General features: G+C 35.1%; 3 protein-coding genes across 5 annotated transcripts in view; 2 read left to right on the top strand and 1 right to left on the bottom strand.

Annotated features, from left to right (window-relative positions):
• Positions 1–7,595, top strand: part of LOC129005034 (beta-1,4-galactosyltransferase galt-1-like) — a 43,868-nt gene extending 36,273 nt beyond the window's left edge. Inside the window, exons 8-11 of the mRNA XM_054433790.1 lie at positions 269–455; positions 1,464–1,680; positions 2,830–2,915; positions 6,678–7,595. Coding sequence (XP_054289765.1) covers positions 269–455; positions 1,464–1,680; positions 2,830–2,915; positions 6,678–6,867 — 680 coding nt within the window. The 3' untranslated portion in view covers positions 6,868–7,595. The remainder of the gene's footprint in view (positions 1–268; positions 456–1,463; positions 1,681–2,829; positions 2,916–6,677) is intronic.
• Positions 373–23,767, bottom strand: LOC129005037 (clusterin-associated protein 1 homolog). 3 transcript variants are annotated; one of them, XM_054433795.1, is made up of 10 exons: positions 20,679–20,775; positions 20,316–20,512; positions 18,952–19,125; positions 15,734–15,829; positions 15,160–15,264; positions 14,555–14,667; positions 12,127–12,277; positions 10,741–10,912; positions 9,625–9,792; positions 373–438 (listed from the first exon to the last, which is right to left on the bottom strand). In XM_054433795.1, exons 1-9 carry the CDS (start codon positions 20,698–20,700, stop codon positions 9,629–9,631), a joined length of 1,194 nt encoding a protein of 397 aa, XP_054289770.1. In that variant the 5' UTR covers positions 20,701–20,775; the 3' UTR covers positions 373–438; positions 9,625–9,628. The 3 variants fall into 3 exon arrangements, with proteins under 3 accessions (XP_054289770.1, XP_054289771.1, XP_054289769.1); XM_054433796.1 differs by lacking the exons at positions 373–438; positions 20,679–20,775 and adding an exon at positions 23,743–23,767 and having other exon boundaries at positions 8,613–9,792; XM_054433794.1 differs by lacking the exon at positions 373–438 and having other exon boundaries at positions 8,613–9,792.
• The window catches only part of LOC129005030 (uncharacterized), a 63,870-nt gene continuing 61,920 nt past the window's right edge, over positions 22,272–24,221 (top strand). The window contains exon 1 of the mRNA XM_054433782.1: positions 22,272–22,397. The gene's annotated coding sequence lies outside the window, so the exon portion shown is untranslated. The remainder of the gene's footprint in view (positions 22,398–24,221) is intronic.

Here is a 24,221-nt window from a genome sequence, read left to right as displayed (position 1 = left end):
CACTTACATCATAGAAGAAGAAATTGACCCAACTAATTTACTGAAGAAAATATTTCCAAGCAGTTGGTACACACAATAAAACAAAATAAATGTTTTTACTGTAACCTTATTATATAATTTCTGATAAAGCTCTCTTGTAAGGGGAGAAATATCAAATTATGCTTTGTGAACACTCTTCATAACGTAATAGATTGATTTCAAAGCAAACAAAATGTTATAATTTGTAATTAAATGTTCCAGTAGGATGATAATAATCTGCTCTTTCCAGGAAGAGTATCCGTTCTACCCTGGAAGCTGGACATTCCCTCGCAGACCGAAATCAGAACCGAAGGATTGTTTGCGGCTCTCAATGACTGTCTGTACAGAACCATGTATCACTTCAGCCACATTGCGCTGATAGACTTGGACGAGTTTATTGTACCGAGACACAACGATACGCTGCAACAGTTTATTGAGTAAGTAAAAATAAACCTCAAAGTACGATGAATTCTCCATCTTAACTTCTGCTTGAAGATATCTTAATATTTTCAAACATCCCAGGTTCAAGAGCTTGAATATAACCAAATTTCCTTTGTTGTTCTTGCTAGAGGTTTGTGTATCGTCCTACGTATATTTCGCCAGCTTGTGTGGCACCTTCAGGGGGTTCTCTTATGCTACCTTTTTAACATTTTTTTTACTGTCTATGACTGTATAATTTTACTTTCTATGACTTTAGAACTTTTAAGGAGGTGTGGAGGAGGTTCGCAAATGCAGGAAATATGAAAGCGGTCCAAACATATATGATTTTTTGGGGGGGGGGGTGTCCTATGAATCAAACCCTCCCTCTCACACCGATGTTCGAGACAGTAACCACTAACCACTAGGCTGGTAACACACCCACTATTGTCGTTGTATTTATAAATATTTACAATATATGGGCAAAAAAATTTACAAGAGGAACCATGGGCGGATCTAGCTAGTTTAAAAGACTAGAGGCTGTTTTGAAATAATAACATCAACTGTTAGTGGAGGAAATTGAGGATTGTAAGCCTGTATTTTGGGGCACTCTAAGGCCATAACTTACTTACTGCCATGGCCATTTGTACCCCAGTCGGTACTTGGACTCAGCATCACGTCTCCATCTATCTCTGTCCTAAGTATCCTGTTCTTCAATTCCCAAAGTCTCATGTCTTTCTGGACCAGATCCCCACTATCTAGTTATTGATCTTCCTATAGGTCTTCTTCCTTCCACCGTTCCCTTCAGGATGTGTTTTCAGGTGCATAACATAAAGTGAAATTCAAACATCGCCATGTATACTTCTTAGTGTTATATTTTTTACACATATTACCCCAAAAAGGTCACTGCCCCACATGCCAGAAACACAAGTTACATTTTTCAAGTTTTACATAAAGAGAAAGGATATTAAACAAGTTTAAACTTTCAATTTCAATAACAATTGATCAAAGGTTACATTATTCCATAGGTGGATGGGTAAGCGGATCAATACCCGGAACACAGGCTCCTACAGTTTCCAGAACGCCTTCTTCTACCTCCAGTGGGGAGACGACTACAGCCGAGGCGGGCCACGGAACGCACTGGAGACTCAGCTTATGACACTGCACAAGACTCGACGGAGAGCCAAACTCCATCCACACAAGCAACGGAGCAAGTATATCTGCCGACCAGAGCGAGTGATAGAGGTATGGGTTTTTGCTTCTGACCAGCTTGTATTCAAGAGTTTAAACTTAAATAGTTTTTTGTTGTCTATGCCAGTGGAGTATGTTATGAAACTCATACTCCTTTGAAGGAAATCTGTCCAACCCCTCAAATTTTTGATGATATGCCTGAGATTGAATTCGTCCCTCTTATATTGAGGTTCGAGATGCCAACCACTAGGCTAGCAACTCTCACAAAAATTTCAAGTTTGGAAAAAAAAACACTTAAAAAAACATGTGTTTAGTACATTTTAAATTGACAAATCTTTACTTTCTTCACCAAGAGTCGGACATATTCATGTTGGTTTGACTTTAAAAACATTGGTTTAATTTGAATAATTAATGAAAATGGAAATTAAACCCTATTTATTTATACCCTGGAAATATAAGTACCTCTTCTAGGTGGACCTTGTAGTGAGGTTACCATCACTTGATTGCACATTATTAAAATTGAAGTTTATACTTACTTATACTTCCAGTGCCATGCATATCTAAGGAGATATTAACCGCACCATAAAAGCCCCTCTATTGCTCCTGTCTGCCCTATGTCTCCCTTCACATTTTCCCAACAATTTTGGCCTTCCTTCAGGGTTCCTCATAACTACTTGTTAAAAATTATTATCTTCAAATGTTCTCAAACTGTGTCCAGCTCATATGAGGTGAACTTAATTCAAAATAAACTTAAATCAAAAATTTGTTTTACGGGATAAAACTGTTGCGCTGAGGTTTGAGTACAACATACGCTTTTTGCATATCTTTAGTAATTAAAATAGAATAGGTCTCAGAGAACACCCTTCACTAAAACCCATACAATTATATATTTCCTCATTTTCAAATCAACAAGCTTTTTCTTTCTGCTTCACTAATTCATCACACTTCCCATTTCTACCTTTCACTTCACATCACTAGTTCTCCAATTATGCTGGTTCTCTTTCACTTATTTTTAAGGATCGACTCATTTAATTTTTCCTTCGATGTGATCCACAAAAGTTTTCATACCTCACTCTTCTTCTCCCCCCAAGTTGCAGTCTGAACAAGTGTTTAATCCCTAAGTTTTCACTATGGAAAAGAACTGAATTGAAATGTTGCTTCGGTAAAATTTAATATTTTTCTTATTAGAACTTTTTTTGGCAGGTGGGGAACCATTTTGTTTGGGAGTTTATCCCCGGTCATGGAACTGTCAATGTCCCAGGTGATGCTGCCATCATGCATCACTACAGGTTTGTCAATACGTATCTTAATATTTGTGTTCACTAACTATGTATATGTTTGTCAATATTTAGATATTCACTTATACTACAGGTTTGTCGATAATTGAATATTCACATTTACTAAAGGGTTTTCAATAATTAAATATTCACTTTTATCTAAGGCTTGTCAATATTAACTTTATTTTCTCTGTAGGTTTTTAATTATTTTAAAGTTCACTTTTACAGTAGTATTTACTCCCACTATAGGGTTGTCAATAATTTAGTACTCATGTAATGAAAATTGCAGTATGGGTTAAACACTATTTTTAACCGACTTCCCCACTACCAACAAAAGGAGGAGGTTCTCAATTTGTTTGTGGCGATGTTTTTTTTTTTCTATGTATGTTCACCAATTTCTCTGTGATTCTTTTACCGATCAGTGTGGTTCCACCACCAAAATAACCAGGAGAGTTTCTATTTGGTACCTTATATATTATGTTTAAGTATAATATTTGTTTCGGTGAAAAATTCTGAAAACCTTAACCCTCCGAGTGTCCATAGTTTAGGCCTTAATGTCCACCTATTTTTGGCCCCTTTGCAAGGTTTTATTAAAACGGATCTGAGAAGCTTAAAACAATGTTAATTCTAATGTTCTATATACCATTTTGTTTGGAAAATCATGGGCTTCAATATTATATATAAAACATAAGGAACATTTAAAAAAAAAAAAAATTTTTAGGTAAAAAAAAAATATAATTTCGAAAATTTTCAAAAAAAAAATAAGTTCGCGCTCAATGAAATTGTATAAATTATAGGCCTATAAATATTTGAAAATAGCCACTTTGTTCTAAATTTAATGAGGATTACAAATATATAATCATATAGCGAGGTAAGTTATCAAATAAATAAGTTATGAGCGAAAAACGGATTTCAGTACATAGCGTTTAGCTAAGAATGCATAGCCTAACCATAGCTAGGAATCTGGCTGATAATTTACATCAATATCACTACCTACTTCTTCAGGATCATCAACCAGCACTTCAAAACCACTTAAATCTTCTTATAATGCACCACGTATATCACTACTTTTGATTTTTAACACTAAAACAATGATAAACGTAATAAAACACATCAGTCATCGGTCCGGGGGAACCTAGCTGTTTACAAATACACGCACGTCAGCTGTCTGCTACAATATTTTCGGAACTAAAATGAATAGCGCTTAGAGACAGACCTCTTTAGAAAGCTTAGAATATTACGGAAAGAACGATACCTAACTCGATCCAGTTCAATCCGATTCAGTCAGTCATAGAGCCTTCGCCGTAAACGATGTTTGTGCGTCTTAAAAGCGACGCGTGACCCTACACAAAGTGTGTTGTGCGTCGTTTTTATGACGCGTGACACTCGGAGGGTTAAATATTCAACATTTATTTTGTTTACATTTGTGCAGATTGTTTACATTTGTGCAGAGAAGGCAATAAATATTAATAACATTCTTACAGCTGTTAGTTGAAACCATTTAAATGAAGCTACAGACAATTCTTCCTGAAACAGATGCTTCATATTGATCAATAAACTATTTCTTGCCATGGAGCCTGAATTACATCGAGAAAAATGCGTTTTGTTTTGGTTACTATAAAAAATGTATTTTAACGTTTGACCTGATTTGTGTATACAGTAATTCTGTTTTTAGTATTGAATATTCTGACTTACAAAAACATATATGTTTCAGTGAATAGCTGTATGATATTGACAAGTAATTAAGGTGTATTGTGAAAACCAAAGCATTCGTAAAACAGGTATAAATATAAACCAAATGCAATTATCCCTTACATGACCTAAGAAGTGTGACAGTGCATAATCGTCAATTGTCTCAAAAGTGTTAAATATTTTAATTACTAAACATGCATTTGCAGATGTGGAATGTTTATTGATATTCTCTACCCAGTTACTATATCATATCAATACTATTATACCTGCTTCGGAAAGTCATAGAGGAAGATGATTTGCAATTTCGACTAGGCTATATCTTGATCAAACAAAACCACCTACATGGCTTGCACCACTTTTAGCTGAACCAATCTTTCATATACATATTTCATTTGCAGATGTGGAATGTTTATTAATATTCTCTACCCAGTTACTATAACATATCAATATTATGCCTGCTTCGGAATGTCCTAGAGGAAGATGATTTGCAATTTCGACTAGGCTATATCTTGAGCAAACAAAACCCCCTACATGACTTACACCACTTTTAGCTGAACCAATCTTTCATATAATATTTTCCAAAGGTACTATACGAAAGGTAGTGTGGTGCTAACGACCAATTTTCCACTTTTGAGAGATTTTTTAGTGCTGGTAGCTGAGGAATAACTTTCATATTGTTCCAAAAGGCTTGAGACGTTACTGTATTTCTTTTTATAATGTAGAAGTACACCGATTGCAGGAAACGATGATGTCTGACATTTCAATGTATCTAGAAAAGACAATTAGTTTTTCATTAGGCCTAATGTAATGGACAACTCTTTCTTTCTTAAGGAATATCTAAAGATGTGATTATGTAACCTGAACAGGTGACTCAAGCAGTTTTAAAATAATGATTGTTCTGTGGAACTTTTGATTGTTTCAAACAGTTTTGCTTATCAAAAATTCTCAAGTAATTAATATATAGATAATTATACAGTCACTAAAAATCATGAAATAATTTATTTTTGTAAAAATGTACAACCGACTTCAAACGCTCTAAAAAGAATGAAATAATTTCAATAAAGTAAACTTTTGTATTAGGCAAGCTTACGTATTTCAAGTCGGTGCGGCTCAAACTGCAAATATGATTGACATTAAATATTGTGTGTGCATTTTGAAAATCAATAAATTGTAGCTGGATAACATAAATATATAAAAAATATACTGAACTGTTTTATTTATATATCAAAGGAAATATTTTCTTGTATTTTACGTTTACTTCAGAATAAATGCATTATGAAAATAACACACACAAATGTTCTATATGAATAGGAAAATAATTTAGTTTGATATTATGATAGGGAAAAGGAGCTAGTTTAGTATTAAAACGTTACTTTTCCAAGTTAGAAACATTTAAATGCGTTATATTCTTTTTAAAGATACTCGTTAATACCACTATAATGCCGATCTCTGATTACGGCGATAAAATAACACTTAACGCATAACTATGAAAAAGACATGCAGATTAACACCTTTAGTTATAGATAGTCACCTGCAATATGGACACCCTCTTTCAATTTTGTATCAAAAATCATCATAGAGCCGCACCGACTTAAAATACGTGAGCTTGCCTAATACAAAAGTTTACTTTATTGAAATTATTTCATTCTTTTTAGAGCGTTTGAAGTCGGTTGTATATTTTTACAAAAATAAATTATTACTCTGAATAAACACTCTAAAATTAGTTTTCTCCATTATATTTTTAATTTATAAGAATGCTTACGAATTTGGTTATTAGCAATATAATACTGTTTTTTCACAACTATAGTATAGTTAAAAAAACATAAGGATTTCGCATGTTTTGCGACAAGGTATTTGGAAACCACTATTCTAGGTAACCTCTCTTAGTAACCTTAAGATTTTGAAATTTGAATATCAGGTGTTTTATAATCCCTAATAATAATAAATATCCAAACAAATTGTCAATTATTAGATACATTCTATGTCAAATTATATGTTTGGTTAGCTTACTTACTTGCAGATATAGGTTATTCATTTTCATTAAAGAGATTGCATAACTCCATTTCCAAAATCCTTTTACAGGGTTTGTGAATTTGGAGGAGACGACTGTGTACGATCAGCAAGTGTAGTGGATCGAACCCTCTGCCGGTACCGAGACCGTCTCATACGAGCAGTCGGGGATCAATGGAACCGAACTAGTCCGGTTTGTGGGCTGCCGGAAATAACCGCCAAGCCGATCCACAAGGTTCCAACACCATCTGCGGCCAGCTAACACTAACCTCATTGTCAGGTGTAACACATCACATCAAATCTGTGAGCAGATGTCATATCTTACGATCAGTGGGCACGTAATGTGACACTAATCAAATCGTAAAACCGGCAAACAATGCAATACAACCAGTTGAATCAACCAAAGCAATGTGTAGCAACTAGTCACTTTGCGGAAATAGTTGCTGGTTAATGGTTGGTGCTTGACCGATTACCGATCTCAAATAGTTCTTCTAGTCATTGTCGGGTGGCCTAGGATAAATTGAACAACATGTACTTTTATTAAGTAAATAGTAGAGTCCAATTCCAAAATCCACTGAATTGAAAATCTGCCTAATCTGAACAGATGTAGACAAATAAAAACTGCACAATGTTTTCTCTCCCTCATAAATTTTACCTTTCATCAGAGACATATCGGTTTTGTTAAAATTTCAGTAAATTAAAATATTTATTTGGCTATTTTAATTCCTAAAACAGAAGCTTAGTATGTTCATAAATATACAGAACTACCTTTGACTATTGAAACTACTTCAGTATCCAATAGTTATGGTATTACATAAAAAAGCTCTACCAAATCCTTCACCGAGATCGGATTAGCAGAAACGGAATACACAACAAGTGTTTTCTCGTTGTTATTAATGGGGTAACTCTATAGAGAATGCTCTAAAAATATATGTAATTTGTGCCATAAAAATGCTTTGTGCTGTTTTGGAAATTAAAATGGCTGAAAATATGGACTCGTAAATCTATTTCTATTTGAGTGCCACGGATATATTCCAAAGAATAAAATAGTTGTAAAGATTTAATATCCAGCACAATAGTGAACGAAGTGTCCCTAATGCTAGAGTTACCAAAAAAGAAAGTAAACTGTATAGTATTGAGAAAATGGTTAACTGTTTGTAATAGATCTAACTTGCACAAGTTTGCAAAACATTATTAGTCGTATAAAACAAACAACAATCTCAAGGCTAATCAAGGCCAATGTTTCAAATAAGAAGAGTCAAACATTTCTGCATTCTCTACGTACAGAACCTCAACTTTTTATGACTAAATATTATTCACAAGTTTTCAGTAGTATTTTACATCCAATCACTCTAATTCAACATGGAAAATTATTCAATTTAAAACCTTTTTGTATTGACACAATCAAAGCAATAAGTAGTGTTTAGGATTTGTATTCGAAAATTGTATTTAGTTTTAGTTACTGTGTACAGAAAAATAACTGTTCTTCTTTCACGTTGTGTTTCATATACATTTGTAATATATTTTTTTAACTAGTTTGGTTAGTATTGAGCAACATCAAATCCATTGTCAAAGCACAGTATATTTTTACCAGAAATGCAAAGCAACATGAAAAGATTTTTTATGGCCACCCTTAAAGCAAAAGAATCTTGAATGAATGTGTTTGTATGCGTGTTAACAGTTGCTTACTTGGAATATTTTTATGGACAGAGGATTCTATATATTTTAAAATTTACACTGGAATGCTGCAATTTGTATTCAACCAAAATAATAATATTTCATTTTTAAATAGTTCTGAATTTTAAATCAGTGAACTTGCAGATTTTTTTTACATTTTGAGTGCTAGAGAAATATGTTGATTATACGAAACAAACTCTTGTCTTTGGGATTATTCTGCGTTCGTTTTGTATAAATGCATTGTTGAAGGAAATTATATAATTAAACAAGGATTTGGAGATGTGGAGATGTCAAAACTAAATAAAGCTGTAAGTTAACAACTATGCTACCTTTACACAAATTGCAGCAACATTTTGCATTCAGTTGTACACAAATTCTACATTTATTGTCATTTCCAATTACTCCTGGCTATGAATGAACTCATCAACTGACAAAACTCTCTTGACAGATTGTTTTCTATGTTACATTCTAGGTTTCGTTTCTAGGTTTCATTTCTAGTCTAGGTTACATTCTAGGTTTCGTTTCTAGGTTTCATTCCTAGTCTAGGTTAGGCTATATTTATGGTTACCATAAGCACTTCATTACAATCTTAATGGCATTTAGAGTCAACAGGATGAAGGTTATTGAAACATCGATTTCAGGACCGTCACAAAAAGTAAACATAACAGTTATTTTATGTTATTGAGTTCAAATAAAAGTCATGCACATAATTACAATTGGGTAAGAAAAGAAAAATAATTTTGTTCCTATCAGGTTTGACTGTACTCTAGCTTGAGAGCTCTCTAGCAAGATATCTTGTGGATAAGATCTAATTAGATTAGAAAACAGTGAGATATTACTGTACACTTTCACTTTAGTCCAATCAGATTAGACAAAAATCATTCTTGACTGTACTTGCTCCTGCAATTCTAGTGATGACTGTACCAACGACCTTCATCCTGTCACATTAATCAACGTGTGAATGTGAAGAGTGACTGTATAATATGGGGCATATTCATGAGATGCTCACTTTGTAAATACTAGGTGTCTACGAGAAATCTGACTCAAGCCCTACGCGGCAACATGGTTGTGATCGTTATTGTTACATTTGTATTTAGTTGTAAAATTATTGTGATACTGAATATCATTTAAATACATAATCCTATGAGAATCTCGATTTTTACTGTCCTAAATTTGATTTTGAATGTAGTGTAGTATAATATTTTAGCACACTAAAACAATTATCAAAATATCCTCAGGGCTTCAAGGGTAAGAAAAGCTTAGGGTACTCTTTGGAAAAAGTTTGTTTGGATATAGATATGTTTATTCTCTATTTCTATAACTTAAACTACTATGGGTCTACCCAATTAGAAGTCATCGTCCGAGTGGTCCGTTAGGTTTCCCGATGGGTCTAGAAGCTCCAAATCGTCATCGGAAGCTGATTCGTTGTCATCATCCAACAACAGATCGCTATCACTGTCCAAACTCTCATCTTCGCCTACGTTCATGCCACCATACACTCTACTGCCGGCTGAAACAGTTTGAGGAATCGAATAATGATTATATTTTTGGACATTTTCCTGAGTCTAAACATAAATACAGACGCACATTTCTTGGTCACTCGTAACCTACATTCTCGATAGTTCTTAATAGTTTTACTTACTTTAAAATTATAACAAACACTTGTTGTAAAAAGTGCAATGCTGTACAGCACTTGCAAGCAATTTAATTATTTATCTCACTTCGGTTTTGAATTTGCCTAAGTTTCAATCTAGTCTACTTGTGGTTTATAGAATCCATAGTTTAAAAGTCACAAGGTAATTAATCTCAATTGGTTTTGGACTCACTCTTATTTGGACTCTTTAATGGTCTATGGGTCCAGATTCGACCTACAGAGGTTCGAACCAGCAACCATTCGACTTAAACATGTGATCTCTGACCATTTTGCTACATATAATTATATTTTGAACAATCAAAACTACCTTTTATTGGCCACTGTTTCAATCACCAATATAATGAAGAGAAATCCAAGAAAATTACCACAAGATTGAGGTAAAAATTAAAGAGAATTGGAACCAATACACAACAAACTCGCAGAAGAAAAGTTTCAAGCAGTTGATGGAAAATAAAAACTTAGCTTGAATCAAACTTGATATTTCGCCCTTTTAAGGGGTTGTTTTAGAATGAAGCAGTAATATAACTCATTTACTTTTTATCTGAAGAACCAATCGGAGGAGTATGATATCAAGTTTAATGTGTAGTTAACTTTTTTATTAGCTGCATTGACCTTTTTTTGTCATATGAGTTAAATGTGAATGTGTTTCCTTCTCATTTTATTAATTCCTAAGCCAAGTGCTTTTTCCAACAAAAAAGAAGATTGAGATAAAGTAATAACTAACTGGATATCATTACAATCCAACTTAATATTCACATAAAGTTCTTACCCATTATAATCTTTTTACCAAATATTTCAACTCACCAGCACCCGTTGAGGTTCTGACTCTAGTTATTTTGGATCCTTGAGACTGAACTGCTTTGGTTGGTTCCAAAGGCTCAGTTGGTGCAATTGAGCTCGGGTCCATCAAATCATCATCCAGCAGTTTTAAAGCTTCTTCTTGCCGCATTTTCTCCAACATCTTTCTCGTTGCCGCCTAAAACATTCAAATTCAAAACTGGTTGCAGTATGATAAACTAAGTTTTTCAGATCTAAGCAGTACAAATTCAATGATAATACTTTAAAAATTTCCTTATATTAGGTATTTTCTGATTTTGTAAGTGACTGCATATTTATATTTCCCCTATAAATATTTAAAAGCTTTCAACAATAAGAAACTCAACCTAAGTATTTGTAGGGAAAGAAAATTATTGTTTGTATTTATTTCAACTTATAGTGTCCAATCGAGGTTGTACAATTTAACGATAGATCCAAGTTAGTTGTCTATATAAATAAAATTAGAGTTTTGTCTTTACATTGCTCAGAATCATAAACTTTTAGGTTATTTTTACGTTTTATACATTAAAGAAACCGAAACAAGTCTCATCTAAATTTCTGTCTGTCTGTCGTCTGTCTTCCTGTCTGTCACGGCCCAAGAGCCATTTTACGCGGCCTTCTCCTGAAAAACGAGAGTACCTATCAAGTTCCAAATCATTTTAATGTATTCACTGGATTGGCGAGATTGTCTTTAGCCATTAAAATATGGCGTCACCACTTTGTAAATAAAATGACGGACGTTTAAAAACCCAATTTTGTGCCATTTTTTGTAATTTCCCAATGTTTATCACATATGTTCATCTATGAAATAACGAACAGCTGTTCGAATCAAGATTATTTCTTCTAGCTGTTACTGATATGTTTACATTGAATGTTGTTTACAAATACCACAACCATTTACGATCACGTTTTGAAAGCAAAATCCAAACCAAGTAAGATTAAAAATGTTTTTCCTTACATAACAGATTTAATTAATCGCAAGTGCAATAATTTGTATGGTATCCTTAAATGAAAATAGAGATTCTTTGTGTATAAAATTGTTCTTGAGTTTTGATAACCGGGAAAAAGACCTTGAATCAGTGTTGTATGTATATGGCTGGGAAACTGACATTTTTTAAATGAGCGTTTTCAGTCGAGACTCGGCACACGACCAACATGCGTCTACATGTCCATAGTAAAAATAAAAGTAGGCATAATGAAACTGAACTGCCAAGTGGTGTCTATTAATATTTTGATTAGAGCTACTTCTTTGACTAGCAGCATATTATGTATACAAATGTACCAGAGTACCTAATCTAAGAATCTCTACAAGCATCTTTAGGTAATCACAGATAAAAAACATTACATTATTTAGCAGCTGAGTAAAAAACTAACCTGTCTCAGTTCCAAACGATCCTGCTCCGCTAGCTCAGCATCTTCTAGTTGCTGCTCGAGGAAGGCAACACAGCGAAACCTGGTGAGGTAGTCTTGGTACAGACGACGCAACTCCACCTCTAGACGTTCAAACTCCTCTAGGAAAGCTGGTCTGTGGATCAGTCAAAACAAACCTCACATGCCACATAAGGTATTCCTGTTTTAGGTAGTTCTAGTAGTAAAACTCCTTAAAACTCTAGAAAAACAGGTTTATGAGAGAATATAACATTTCCAACTAAAGGTAATCATTTGTTTTAAATTTTATGTTAACTTGTGTGGAATTCTGTTAAGGTTCAGGAATGATAGTGGGAGATTATGCATTATCCTCCAAAATATTTTATTTACTGGTCCAGCATAAAAGTATTAGTGCAGCACTGAGATATTGTTAGCTTTTGTGTTTTTCAGCTTAAGAAATGTATATTATTACAAAATGTTGCCAATTTTACTTGGTTTACTACCTCTAATATGCAATTGTATTACTCTTAGTACCTATTGTACTATTACACAAGCATCAGGTTTACTACCGGGTGCCAGTAAACTCTACATACAGATGAAAGGTGTAGCATAGAGCACAAGGACATAGATTTTTTAGGATTTTTGAGAGGATAGCAGGCTTACCTGAATGGGAAAGAGTCCAAACTGGCACAGGAAACACAAAACAAAACTTTACACTATATACACAAACATTAGAATATTTCACTGTCACTGACAGCATTTTCAACTAAGGAAGAGAGAGTTTTCTAGATGTCCAAAATGGTGGCCAGTGAGTTGTTGAGTCAGTGTTGCCAATAGTATGAATTCAAAAAACACAGTTTCAGTTTATCTTATATGCACTATATATACAGACTGTCCCAAAAGTCCCGGACCGGTTTAATATTTCCTAAACGACAACAGATAAATCAATAAAATTTTGCACATTAACACCACACTAAAAAATCTACTTTTTTAAGGAACTATCAGTTTTCTGTCATATCATGGGGACGTCCCACGAGGAGTCAGAAGGAAATCTTAAATAGGAGCATAGGTCAATATGCACATCAGTTTAAAGGGCTTAGCTAGCAGAGTTCAATGCCGGAAACCGCGCCTCAAAAGGATCACCCGTTACAAAATGGCGGCCGTTCAAAGATTTCTTGAACCTGCCATTTTGAATCTTTGAACGACTGCCATTTTTTACTCAGGCGTTCTTTTGAGCTTGAATTTACGGCATTGTAATCTACTAGTGAAGACCTTTAATTTGATGTGCATATCGACCTATGCTTACGCTAACAAAAATGTTCTGACTCCTAGGGCTCTGCCCCCAAATGCAAATTAAATGAATCTTTGAACCACTGTTACTCTTGACTTGGTTGTCCGTTTGAGTTTAAATTTGCAGCATTATATTCTGCTAGTAAAGACCTTTAATCTGATTTACATGTCAACCTATGCTTCTATTTAAGATTTCCTTCTGACTCCTTGCGGGACGTCCCCATGATGTGACAGAAAATTTATATTTCCATAAAAAAGTAGATTTTTAGGTGTGATGTTGATGTACCAAATCTTGTTGATTTATCTGTTGTCGTTTTGAAAATATTAAACCGGTCCGGGACTTTTGGGACAGTCTGTATATGAATAAATATGTAAGCCTGCTAGGGTTGGATGTTGAAGTGGAGTGGGTTAGATGAAAGGTATTATCTCAGGTTTAGGTTTGGGGGTTGTCTAGACTTAGTAAACCATTGATAAGACAATTCCCATCTTCTCAGTTGTGACTGGTTACATTGAGGAGGCAGTGATTTGACTATTTTGGTTGTAAAGCAGTCATTGAAACTAGGGTTGTTGTGGCTCTGAGCATGTTGTACAACTGGTTTGTCTTTGTATCCAGTAGATACATCTTGTCTATGGCCATTCATCCTGGTTCTGAGGCTATTGGTGGATAGGCCTACATACTGTGCCTCACATTTGTTACATTGTAGTTGGTAGATAATGTTCTTCGTTTCACAAGTGTTGAAGCCTCGGATGTTGTAGTTTTCTTTGGTTGTGGAACTGGAAAACTGGAAAATGTGGAAAATGTAGCAGTTGTGTATATAGTGTAAAGTTTTGTTTTGTGTTTCCTGTGCCAGTTTGGACTCTTTCCCATTCAGGTAAGCCTGCTATCCTCTCAAAAAATTCTACATACAGATGAGTGCAGTTCCCAGAAATGAATGTGTTCAGAAAAGAGTTTTAGAATTGTTAAAAGAGAGTAGTTGGGTGTTCAAGAATATCTTCCAATGAAAATGAAAATTGAATAGATGCGAGTGTTTACTAAAAAACATACTTCATATGTGATTTACCATTAGCATTATTTAGTCTATTGACTTTGATTAGCAGTTAACATAAATAAAGCTTGCAATTTGATCTTTATTTTGGTAGTCACCTGACTTTTTTGAGTGTTTGCAATCGTTTGTTGTTGCGCTCAAGATCTTGTTTCCTTTTTTCAATTTTGGCGTCAAGACTCGTTTCTGTTGCGGCAACATTTTCTATGGCAGCCTGAAAAGTTAGGAATTAAAATAATATTTCATTTCTTCATAAGTTAGGATTATTTTTTATCGTGTCTTAATTTTGTAATTGCTTATCTAGGGCAGATAAAATTAGATTCAAAAACAGCTTTATTAGTTTATACTACAACAATTAGCCCACAAATCTCTGATTGTGAAACATAGGCATATAAATGTTATTGATATATTTAATACAAGTGTATATATGTTTTATTTACATTACAACTACACAATTTACTATATCAAGAGGTTATTTTCAAATATCAGTGATAGTAGAAAAAATGTATGTAAGGGATAAAATAGTTTTTAACTAGGTAAATTGTCTAAAAATTAACTAATAGGTAGTTGAACTATTTTACAAGTAGGGCTGCAAATTCAAGCACATACAAACACAAACAATATTAAAGTCAAAGTATTAAATCAAATATGACTCCATTAAAAAATATATTTAATTTAGTTTAAATTCTAAATTTATATTCCTTACTTGAGTGGTGGTAACACTGTTTTTGCTGGTAGTGATTGCTTCTTTGAGGCCCTCCTCTACGACTGACAGCTCCAACTGAGAACTCACGCTTGCCAACCGCTCTTCCTAAAATGACAAAAAAATGTGTACTTCAACAACCTTTTTAACAACTTAACTGTTTAAACCCTGGAATAATTTTATATTGTTTTGTGTGATTCAACGCTAGTGGCATGTTGTGATCGAGAACATTAAACGCTTTAGAGGAAAAACGGTCCATGCCATGCCTATAAAATTTGTTTGTATACGCCACAGGGAGCAAGCCGATCTATGGGTTAGAGCGTGGGACTTTGGTCCTGGATTCAAATCCCGCCAGATCACCAATGATTTTACCTAAGTGATAATGCCACAACCCTTAGGTCTAACCTGAAGTAATGTGAAAAATAATCCCAGGCTCCTTCCTAGCGTACTAGGACAATAAAAACCCCATCACCCACACTCACCACTAGGCTAGCAACACATCCAATTTTGTTTTACGAACCATTTCTAGACCCTGTTGTGTTTCGATTGGACTATATCTAAAAAATAGAAAACTCACCCTCAACTGAACTTCTTTCCCCAGTAGTTGGTATAGGGACGCTCCTTTTGCTGTGATCCTGGATGCCAGCTCTCGTGTTAACTTTAAGTCTGAAAGCTTCAAGACAGATAAGTGCATGAAAGTCAGGAACGTAGACCGTAGCATTGTAATGAGCTAAGAATGTTGTACCTTTGAGTCCTGCTTTAATATCCTAAGAAAGTTAAATTGTTAACGTTTTAAAATACACACTCTGGTATATAGGTTAAGCAGTTGCCAGTTTCTTGAAGTGTGCTGAAGCCTGATGTGCACTTGTGTGGCACCATCACAATTCAGGAGCCAAGTTTAATTTACATAGAATTAATAAAATAGGCCTACTATCTATCTTAATCTTCTATATAATTAATATGCCAACACAAAATTTGTCCTTTAAACTTCTCTACCAATTCTTAACCAATTTTGACCATTAATGTCTCATCGGAAAGAGCGTGTTGCGTAGATTTGCAAACTGACCTTAATTTGTTAAAAAAGTCCCTAGGGCTCTGCTCCAGTGGATTTAAAGTTTCCATGTCATCTTTATGAGGAACATAATTGTTTACATTATGATCAGCTGGATAATTTAATTGCTGTTAATATTTAAGTTGTAATTCAAGAAAATGAGTCCTACAAAAATTAAATTTTACCGACCTGGTTGAAATTAAATATTTACTCTTTGAATTTGGGTTTGCATACAATTAAAAAAGTGAGAAAGCCTGGACAATTTGATATATTATCCAAATAAGTACCTACATTGAATTGACACAGTACGGTATTTCTTGACTATCATTGAAAGAACCGATTTGCAAGCTATGGACACATAACAAGTCATAGAACTCCACCAAGTAGAAGAAATATAGATAATGTTTTTTTTAAGGATTTATTATCGTTATTAGCCTATACAATGAAGAACACCTATAAGATGAAGATTCCTACAAATGATGAACGAGGATGTTAGCCGAAGTATTACAATTTTTAGTAGGAAACATGGACTTAACTTTTTGATCATTGTAGAGGAAAACCTAAATAAATCTGGTAGGTACGTCATGGACATAGATATACAAAAATGTATTTGTGTCTTTGTTGTCTTTTTTTTGATATTAATCACTCAAAAGACAATCAAGGACTCATAAAACTGCATGCTACTGATTCAAACTGATAAATAAGAAACAATTTGTTTACAAACCATTTGTGGTTTTTGCACTTTTGTAACAATACGCTATGTATTGGTAATTATTGTGTAAATAAATTTCTTGATTGATTGATTGATTGACATTTAATCTATGTTTACATAAAAGTCAAGTGATTTTAGAAAAATAGCATATGACTTTATCCAAGAAACCCTTACTAACATCTTCATTGAATGATTTAATTATTAGGCCTATTCACAGTCAAGGGAAACAAAAAACAAACTGAAAAACATCAGGCCTTTTAGGCGGCTATTAGCCATGAGCAACTGGTAGCGCAACTAGTGGAGACACTGGTTGGAACCTTGACACTAGTGGCGCAACCGCAGAATTCAGCATTCTCAGGGCCGATTTACCGAATAGGCACGGTAGGCACGTGCCTAGGGCGCAAGGCAAATGGCTTTTTTGGGGGGCGCCAAAAATTTGGAAAATAAAAAAAAATTGGTGGATGTTTGCATGCGATTGCGGTAAACTATCTAATAATCCCTCGCCGCCGTGTAGACATCGTAATCGTCTCCCGCGTTTGCGGCGAGATTCTTACTATTTTCAGCGGTCAGGTCGTTTAGACATAATTATCGTCTTCCATGATCAAAGTAATATATGAGCATATCCGGCGGTCGTGAGGAGATTATCATCGTCTACCGCGAATGAGGCAAAATTCTGATCTTTTCCCGCGGTCGTAAGGACATTATCTTCGTCTTGCGCGATCGTGGTCAAATTCTGACCACCCCTCGCGGCCGTGAAGACATCATTATATCGTCCCCCGCGGTCGTTTGAACATATTAATCGCCTCCCACGATTGTAAAAAAATTGTAATCATCTCCCTCGGTCTTGTGGAGATCATCATCCTCTTCCGCAAATTATGCAAAGTACTGAGCTTTTCCCGAGATCGTGTGGCCATTATCATCGCCTTCCGTGATCGCGGAAATATTCTGATCATCCCTCGCGGCCGTGTAGAAATCATTATTGTATCTCCTGCGGTCCTGTGGACATATGGAGATCATCGTCTTCCGTGAATGAGGCAAAATTCTGATTTTTTCCCGCGGTCATGTGGACATTATCATTGTCTTGCGCGATCGTGGCATAATTCCGATCGTCCCTCGCGGCCGTGTAAATCATTATTGTACCTCCCGCGGTCCTGTAGACATCGTAGCCGTCTCCCGCGGTCGTGGATACATGGCAATCGTCTCCCGCGATTGCAGCAAAATGTTAATCATGTTCCGCAGTTGTGTGGAGATCATCATCGTCTTCCGCGATCGCGGTAAAATTCTTGCTGTTTCGCGCGTTCGTGTGGACATTATCATCGTCTTCCGTGATCGTGGCAATATTCTGAATATCTAGCGGCCGAGTGTAGACATTATCGTCTCCCGCGGTCACGGAAACTGTTGTCATGCGCGATCACGGTAATTTGAAAACTCCAGGTAGAAATACAAAATTTACACATAATTCCCGGTTCATAAAATTCCCGCATGATTCCCGGATTTCCCGGTCGGTGGACACCCTTTTATATATATTGCAAAGGGGCGCTACTATTAGTTGTGCCTAGGGCGCTGACAGGGTCAAAAACGGGCCTGAGCATTCTAGTGTCAAACATGGTGTTGAGCAGTTCGGTGCCCCTTCTTCTTTGTCTCCCTATTAAAAAAAAATTTATATGTGGCTGCTTTAGAGTGTTTTTTGGATGTGGAATTAGTAGTAAGCTTTTAGCTCCCTCCCCCCAATGGGGAAATTAGTAGTAAGCTCCAGGCCCCTCCTAACTTTAACTAGATTAAAAAAATATATTGAAGAATTATAGGTTTTTTTCTCCTTCTGGCTCTTCTAAAAGTAAACACAGGCTCATTGGTTTCTTGGGCTGACAAGCCAATACCTGCTGGTTTGAATACGACCGCAACTATTTACTTATCACTGGAGTACCACAGTGGCTTGCCAATGTATGGTGCTTTACCCTCATTGCACAGATAATCTTAGTCTATGATGGACGGTTGAGGTTAAAACTAAAACTTATAACTATATCACACTTACTCGTGAGGATAGATCTATCATTGAGGATGTGATCAGACTATGCTGTTCATTGGGAGATCTGTCAACCTTCAAAGCATCGTAAAGCAGGCCCGCAACTTTTAAGAGCTCCTTGACTGCATAGCCGTCTGCTTGGTAGAGCCACTTGGTGTTCAACTTGACCCCAGCATTGACGGCCTGGAAAATGGGCAAAATTTGTGGAAAGTATGAAGCAATTAAAGTGTATTGAAAAAAATTTAAAAGGTCCTACTAAAAGGAGTATGGTGTAGCATACTGTTAAAAATAAACAAAGCTGGAACCGTGTTGGGAATGTTAGTACATAAGAGCATTAGCCTAATTTAAGATTTAACAGGGAGAGTAGAAATACCCCCGCTGCAGCAAACCTGCCGACTTAGCGAATTTCCATTTGCCTGGATTGATTTTTAATTAATAATCTATTAAATTAAAATTTATGTTTAACGAGTACCTAGTTTAGCTGCTACAGCTATGCTACAGCTACAGCTATGCTACAGGGAAACTAATAAAGTGTGTTTTTTATTAAAATATCAATAGCTTAGTATGAAATAAATGAAAACGCCAAGTTTGATCAAAATTTATTCATAAACAAGCCAACTACAACATATTATAATATTCTCCATAAGAATAAGAAAGGGAATTTTAATATAAATTTTTTTTAAATTTTCTCCATAACCAATTATTGTACCTACAAAAACACTTTGATGTACTAAATTATTTGTTTTTTTAAGCTCTTTAAAAAAGTCTGGAGAAAAATTGATAAATTGTGTGTTTTAAGGGTAAAAAATGAGAAGAAGCCATTTTTACCCCATAAAACCCCCCGTTAAACCCCGTTCCCATGGTCCGATCATGCTGGTTCGAACTCATTTAAGTTTATCCCGCCTTACACCTTCAAACCAAATGTTATCAAAATCGGACAAAAATTACTCAAGTTATCGTGCGGATGGACATATATATACATATATAAAAATTTGAACGAATGGTGTTTTTGGCCTCTGGGGACATCAAAATGAAAAAGTAAATCGGTCCCGGGCCTAGGTCTTACCATGAGACCTACGGTAATAGCTACTTCCCTATAGGGAAATTCGCTAAAAAACAAAACTGGACCTAAATTGGTTTGGACATGATCTCAGGCAAATGTGAGAATTAATGAGAATGCATTAGTCCTAGGAAAATGGAGTTGATTATGAATGAGCGAAAGAAACAGAAAGGTAGTCGCAAAAGAAAGAGAAAAGACGAGTGATGAGGAGAACACAAGTAAAATGGTGGAGATTTTAACTTTGAAGGGATAGCACAAGATGGAGAGGCCTAGGTTAGTTTTGGAAATATACAATATACCCCTATAGCTTTACCATGAATTCTGCGACAGACCGAACCATCATGACCCTTTCGTCCTCGCTGTGATATTCTGTATGAATATCTGCATCAGGATCAAACCTATGTGTGAGCCAAACCAGGATTTCTGCTACCAATGGGAAGTTGGGTGAGCGAAAGTTCTCCATGGAGATAAGTCTGTTGTAGCCTAGTGCTCTCATCATCTCAGTAAAATCTATAAACAATTTAGCATTTTCAAAAATGATAAACCTAGTTACATATATCTAGCTACATAGCTTTCTCTTTAAAACAAAATAGGCTACTGTATAACATAGATTAGAATATTTGGTAACTAAATTAGCAGAAATTACTACCTATTTGTAAAGGAAACAGTTACTTACTCCTTAAATCTCTGTAAGACATGTCTAGCGTATATTTTGGCTGTTAATACAGGAATAACTCATTCAGTCATTACGATCCTTTTTTTACTCGCAAATTAAACCTAAACAAATAAAGGAACAGTAGGATCACTACAGGGAATGCAGAACAAATAAATATTCTTTTTGACAACCGAAAGTAAACAAAACAAACACACACTGTGTTGCCATGACAACGAGCTGTAAACCAGCTAGGGTTTAGCAATGTCAAAGGCCATCAAAGCAAGGTTTTAGAAAGACTTGTCGACAGTTTACTATGTAAAACGCATTTATGTTTGCCAACTTGCATGAAATAATTTTTAAACGAGATTAACAGTTTTATATCAATTTTTATTACATGAAATGGTCATGATTGACCAAGATATTACCAACTCAATGACATACATTGTATTTTTCTTATTTATAGGACTAATTTTACTGCTTAGTTTGTTTTGTTAGAAATGCAGAGAAATCATTGGTTTAGGTTGGTTTAGGACTGTTTAGGTTTAATAAAAGAAGTTACAAAAACAAAAAAGTATACCCTACAATATGAACATTTTCTCTTTAGCCTACACCGTATGGGATGGGGCACGGCCACCTTTAACTTCAGGCCGCCGGCCGCGGCGTGGTGGATTTGGCAACGTTGTAGTGTTGAGTAGTGTTGTTCAGCGCCAGACGTCCCATAGCATAACATGGCAGACAGCTGGATGACACCGGCTAATTATTTCGCGTATTATTTATTTAAATTTATAAATATAAATTTATCAAAAGATTGAAAATAAAACATATAGAATTGAAAACCAAAACAATATCAATTGAAAATATATTTCTGTACATTTAAAATAGAGTCAATATTTTTATATCCCAGTAACTTATCTGTCGTATTTTTAAAAATTACACAAATACCAATAGCTTCCTGCAAACAACACTACTTGTGACGTTGCCACTTTAAAGACGAAGGCCTCGGCCTGGAGTTAAAGGTGGCCATGGGACAACCCCTAACGAGTTTTAAGGAAGGTATGGTCTGGTGTGTGTGAAGATCCGTCACCTGATCAATTAGGATGATAAGAAATCTATAATGCACATACGCCCTAACACAAATTACTATCCTTGGATCCATTCGTAATCATTTGAAGTTTTTAACGCTATGTTTCTCACTGATATAGTGATACGATACAAAATTTGGCCAAGTTGCGTGGGCTTTGATGTTGCCTACTTATTGATACTTTTTACTTTTATACTTTTCAGTGAAATGGCGATGGCGACCATAAAAAGTAGGTATTTTAAGGGACCTACAGTTTATAGTGGAATCCGAGCCATATTTGATTATTAATGTTACACCTTTTGAAACTATTTAGACAAAATCTCCAGTAAATAGTTCTTTTAATATTTCCATAAAACAAATATGAATCGCACTGTTCTTAATCAATGATACCAGCTTGGTTTAAATAATTATCTTATATCTGACGGCCTTTGTTGAACAAAATGTCTATCTTCATACCATATGTTTACGCCATGGTGGTGGGGGAGAATGGTGATCGTTGATGTTTACAATTTTTTCGTAGTCGTCATCGCATCGCCATCATTTTCGCGCTCTCGCTCTAGTTAGTGGTTGATGATTGGTATTTTGTAAAATTTTGGTTTTTATCTGGTGAAAGTGTGATTCTAGATTGTGCATGGACATTTCCTCAATCAGTTGAATCGGTTAGTATTATGCAATTTACATACCAACTTATACATATGATGAATTTAGCAGGATGGTCTGCATCTTTAAAAGTAGGTTAGGTCAGCTTAGGTCTGTGAGCCTGAATCTATATCACAGACTAGCCCTAAGAATATATTTTTTAACGGGTACATATAATGATGTAAATACGGTTTAAATTATCTACATAATAATGACTATTTTTGGATGGTAGGACTATTAAAATTATTGTGTAGTTAAGTTACAGTAGGCCTAACATTAATTTCTACAAACATCTATACCTAGGCCTTCAAATTTTCTGTCATCTAGGTCGGCCTATCCCATCTAGGCTTAGCATAGCCTATAATTTTCTTGACATTTTTACCATTCCTGCACTAGCAAATTGGTAGTTTCCTAGAATGGTTGTTTTGTTGAAGTAAAATTTGAACAATCTCCAAATCCAACTTCGTAGCTTCATGCGGATTTATCTTATGGCCTAGTAAGAGAAGGTTTGAAATAGGCCTTTTTTAAGTTACTCTCCTTGATCTCATTTACCAAAGTAGGTAGGCTACATCATAACATTTTCAAAGGTCAGTCAAAAAATAATAGTAGGCCTACCGCAGCCCAAGTAGGATTTCATAACAAAGAGTAGCCTAGTTGACCTGTGTCATTGACTTAGCCTACATATTTTTAACAATGCTGTGGATTGTATCAACTCTAAGTGCTTGCTGTTGGCCGATGATATCAAGGTTTTCAAACAGTGTACCTACGGAATGGGCACACGGGAGGGACGAAGGCTGAAGGTGTAGTGACGTCATCTCTAGTGGCTAATGTCTTCTCTTTGAGGCAACACGATTACCGTAACGAAACGATGTGATTTCAGCGGAATTCGTGGCATAGTTGGTAGCGTTTCAGATTGATGTTCAGGAGGTTCCGGGTTCGAATCCCGCTGGCAGCACTAACATTTTGTCAACAAATTTTTCATATGAGCAAGTTTTTTTGGTTAGATTAGGTTATGACCGTTTAGTTTTATAATAGGCCTACTAGGCTAAATTTTAAAATTAATTTTATAATTAATTAAAAATTATACGTAATCATTAATTAGATTTTATCTCATATACCTAGTGTTTATATTATCAGCAAGTCTGGTTGGTTAGGTTATGTTATGACAGTTTAATTTTAAAAATTAAAAATTAAATTTATAATTTTAAAACAATATTTTATAATTACAAAGTTAATTTTATACCGTAACTAAAATAAAAAAAAAATAATTTAAATTTTTTCAACTTAGCAGTTCTAGCGGCGAACGCTGACACTACAAGATATGTTAGCCTTAGTCCCTCCCGTGTGCCCATCCGGTGTACCTACCTACATAAAGTCTCAGGCAGACTTTTCAAACTCCCAAAATGTTTGCACTCAATCGACAACTGGTGCCTGGCTTACAGCATGGATTTGTTTTGAAATCTGCAGCTTGGTATCTTATCATCATACCGAGCAACGTATTGACTTCTTCTACACGCTTGAATAATGCATCCTGTCACGGAAGAGTGCCATACGAGACCTAGGAGTTTTAATGTCTTATGATTTAAACCCTGATAAATGAAATGAAAACGTTTATTTATCCCAAAAATTATAAACTAAAACAGAGTATCAGAGTATCATATACAATACATAATCATATAAATACCTTCTGTCTAAAACTCAAATTTACATTGACTGTGGTTAAAATGTTTTTTACTTTTTATTTCTCCTATTCTTATTATGAGCGGGCAAAGAAAACTCAAGTAGACCCTAAGTTATGTTATTTAGAAAGGGTAATGTTTAAAAATCATGTTTACCCTTTTGCT

Source organism: Macrosteles quadrilineatus, unplaced genomic scaffold (genome assembly GCF_028750875.1).
Source record: "Macrosteles quadrilineatus isolate MER2022 unplaced genomic scaffold, UCM_ALF_1.0 Scaffold_14__1_contigs__length_3811126, whole genome shotgun sequence".
In the NCBI taxonomy this organism is placed as follows: domain Eukaryota; kingdom Metazoa; phylum Arthropoda; class Insecta; order Hemiptera; family Cicadellidae; genus Macrosteles; species Macrosteles quadrilineatus.
Note: the sequence above shows the minus strand (reverse complement) of the source record. Positions and strands in the feature narration are given on the sequence as shown.

Excerpts from the sequence above, each read along its gene's own strand:
- LOC129005037 (XM_054433795.1), bottom strand. The coding sequence starts at position 20,700 with ATGTCTTACAGAGATTTAAGGA. Across the intron at positions 15,830-18,951 it reads TGATAGATCTATCCTCACGA|CTTTCAGACTTAAAGTTAAC; the intron begins GTAAGTGTGATA and ends TCTGTCTTGAAG. Across the intron at positions 15,265-15,733 it reads GGAAAGAAGTTCAGTTGAGG|GAAGAGCGGTTGGCAAGCGT; the intron begins GTGAGTTTTCTA and ends TTGTCATTTTAG.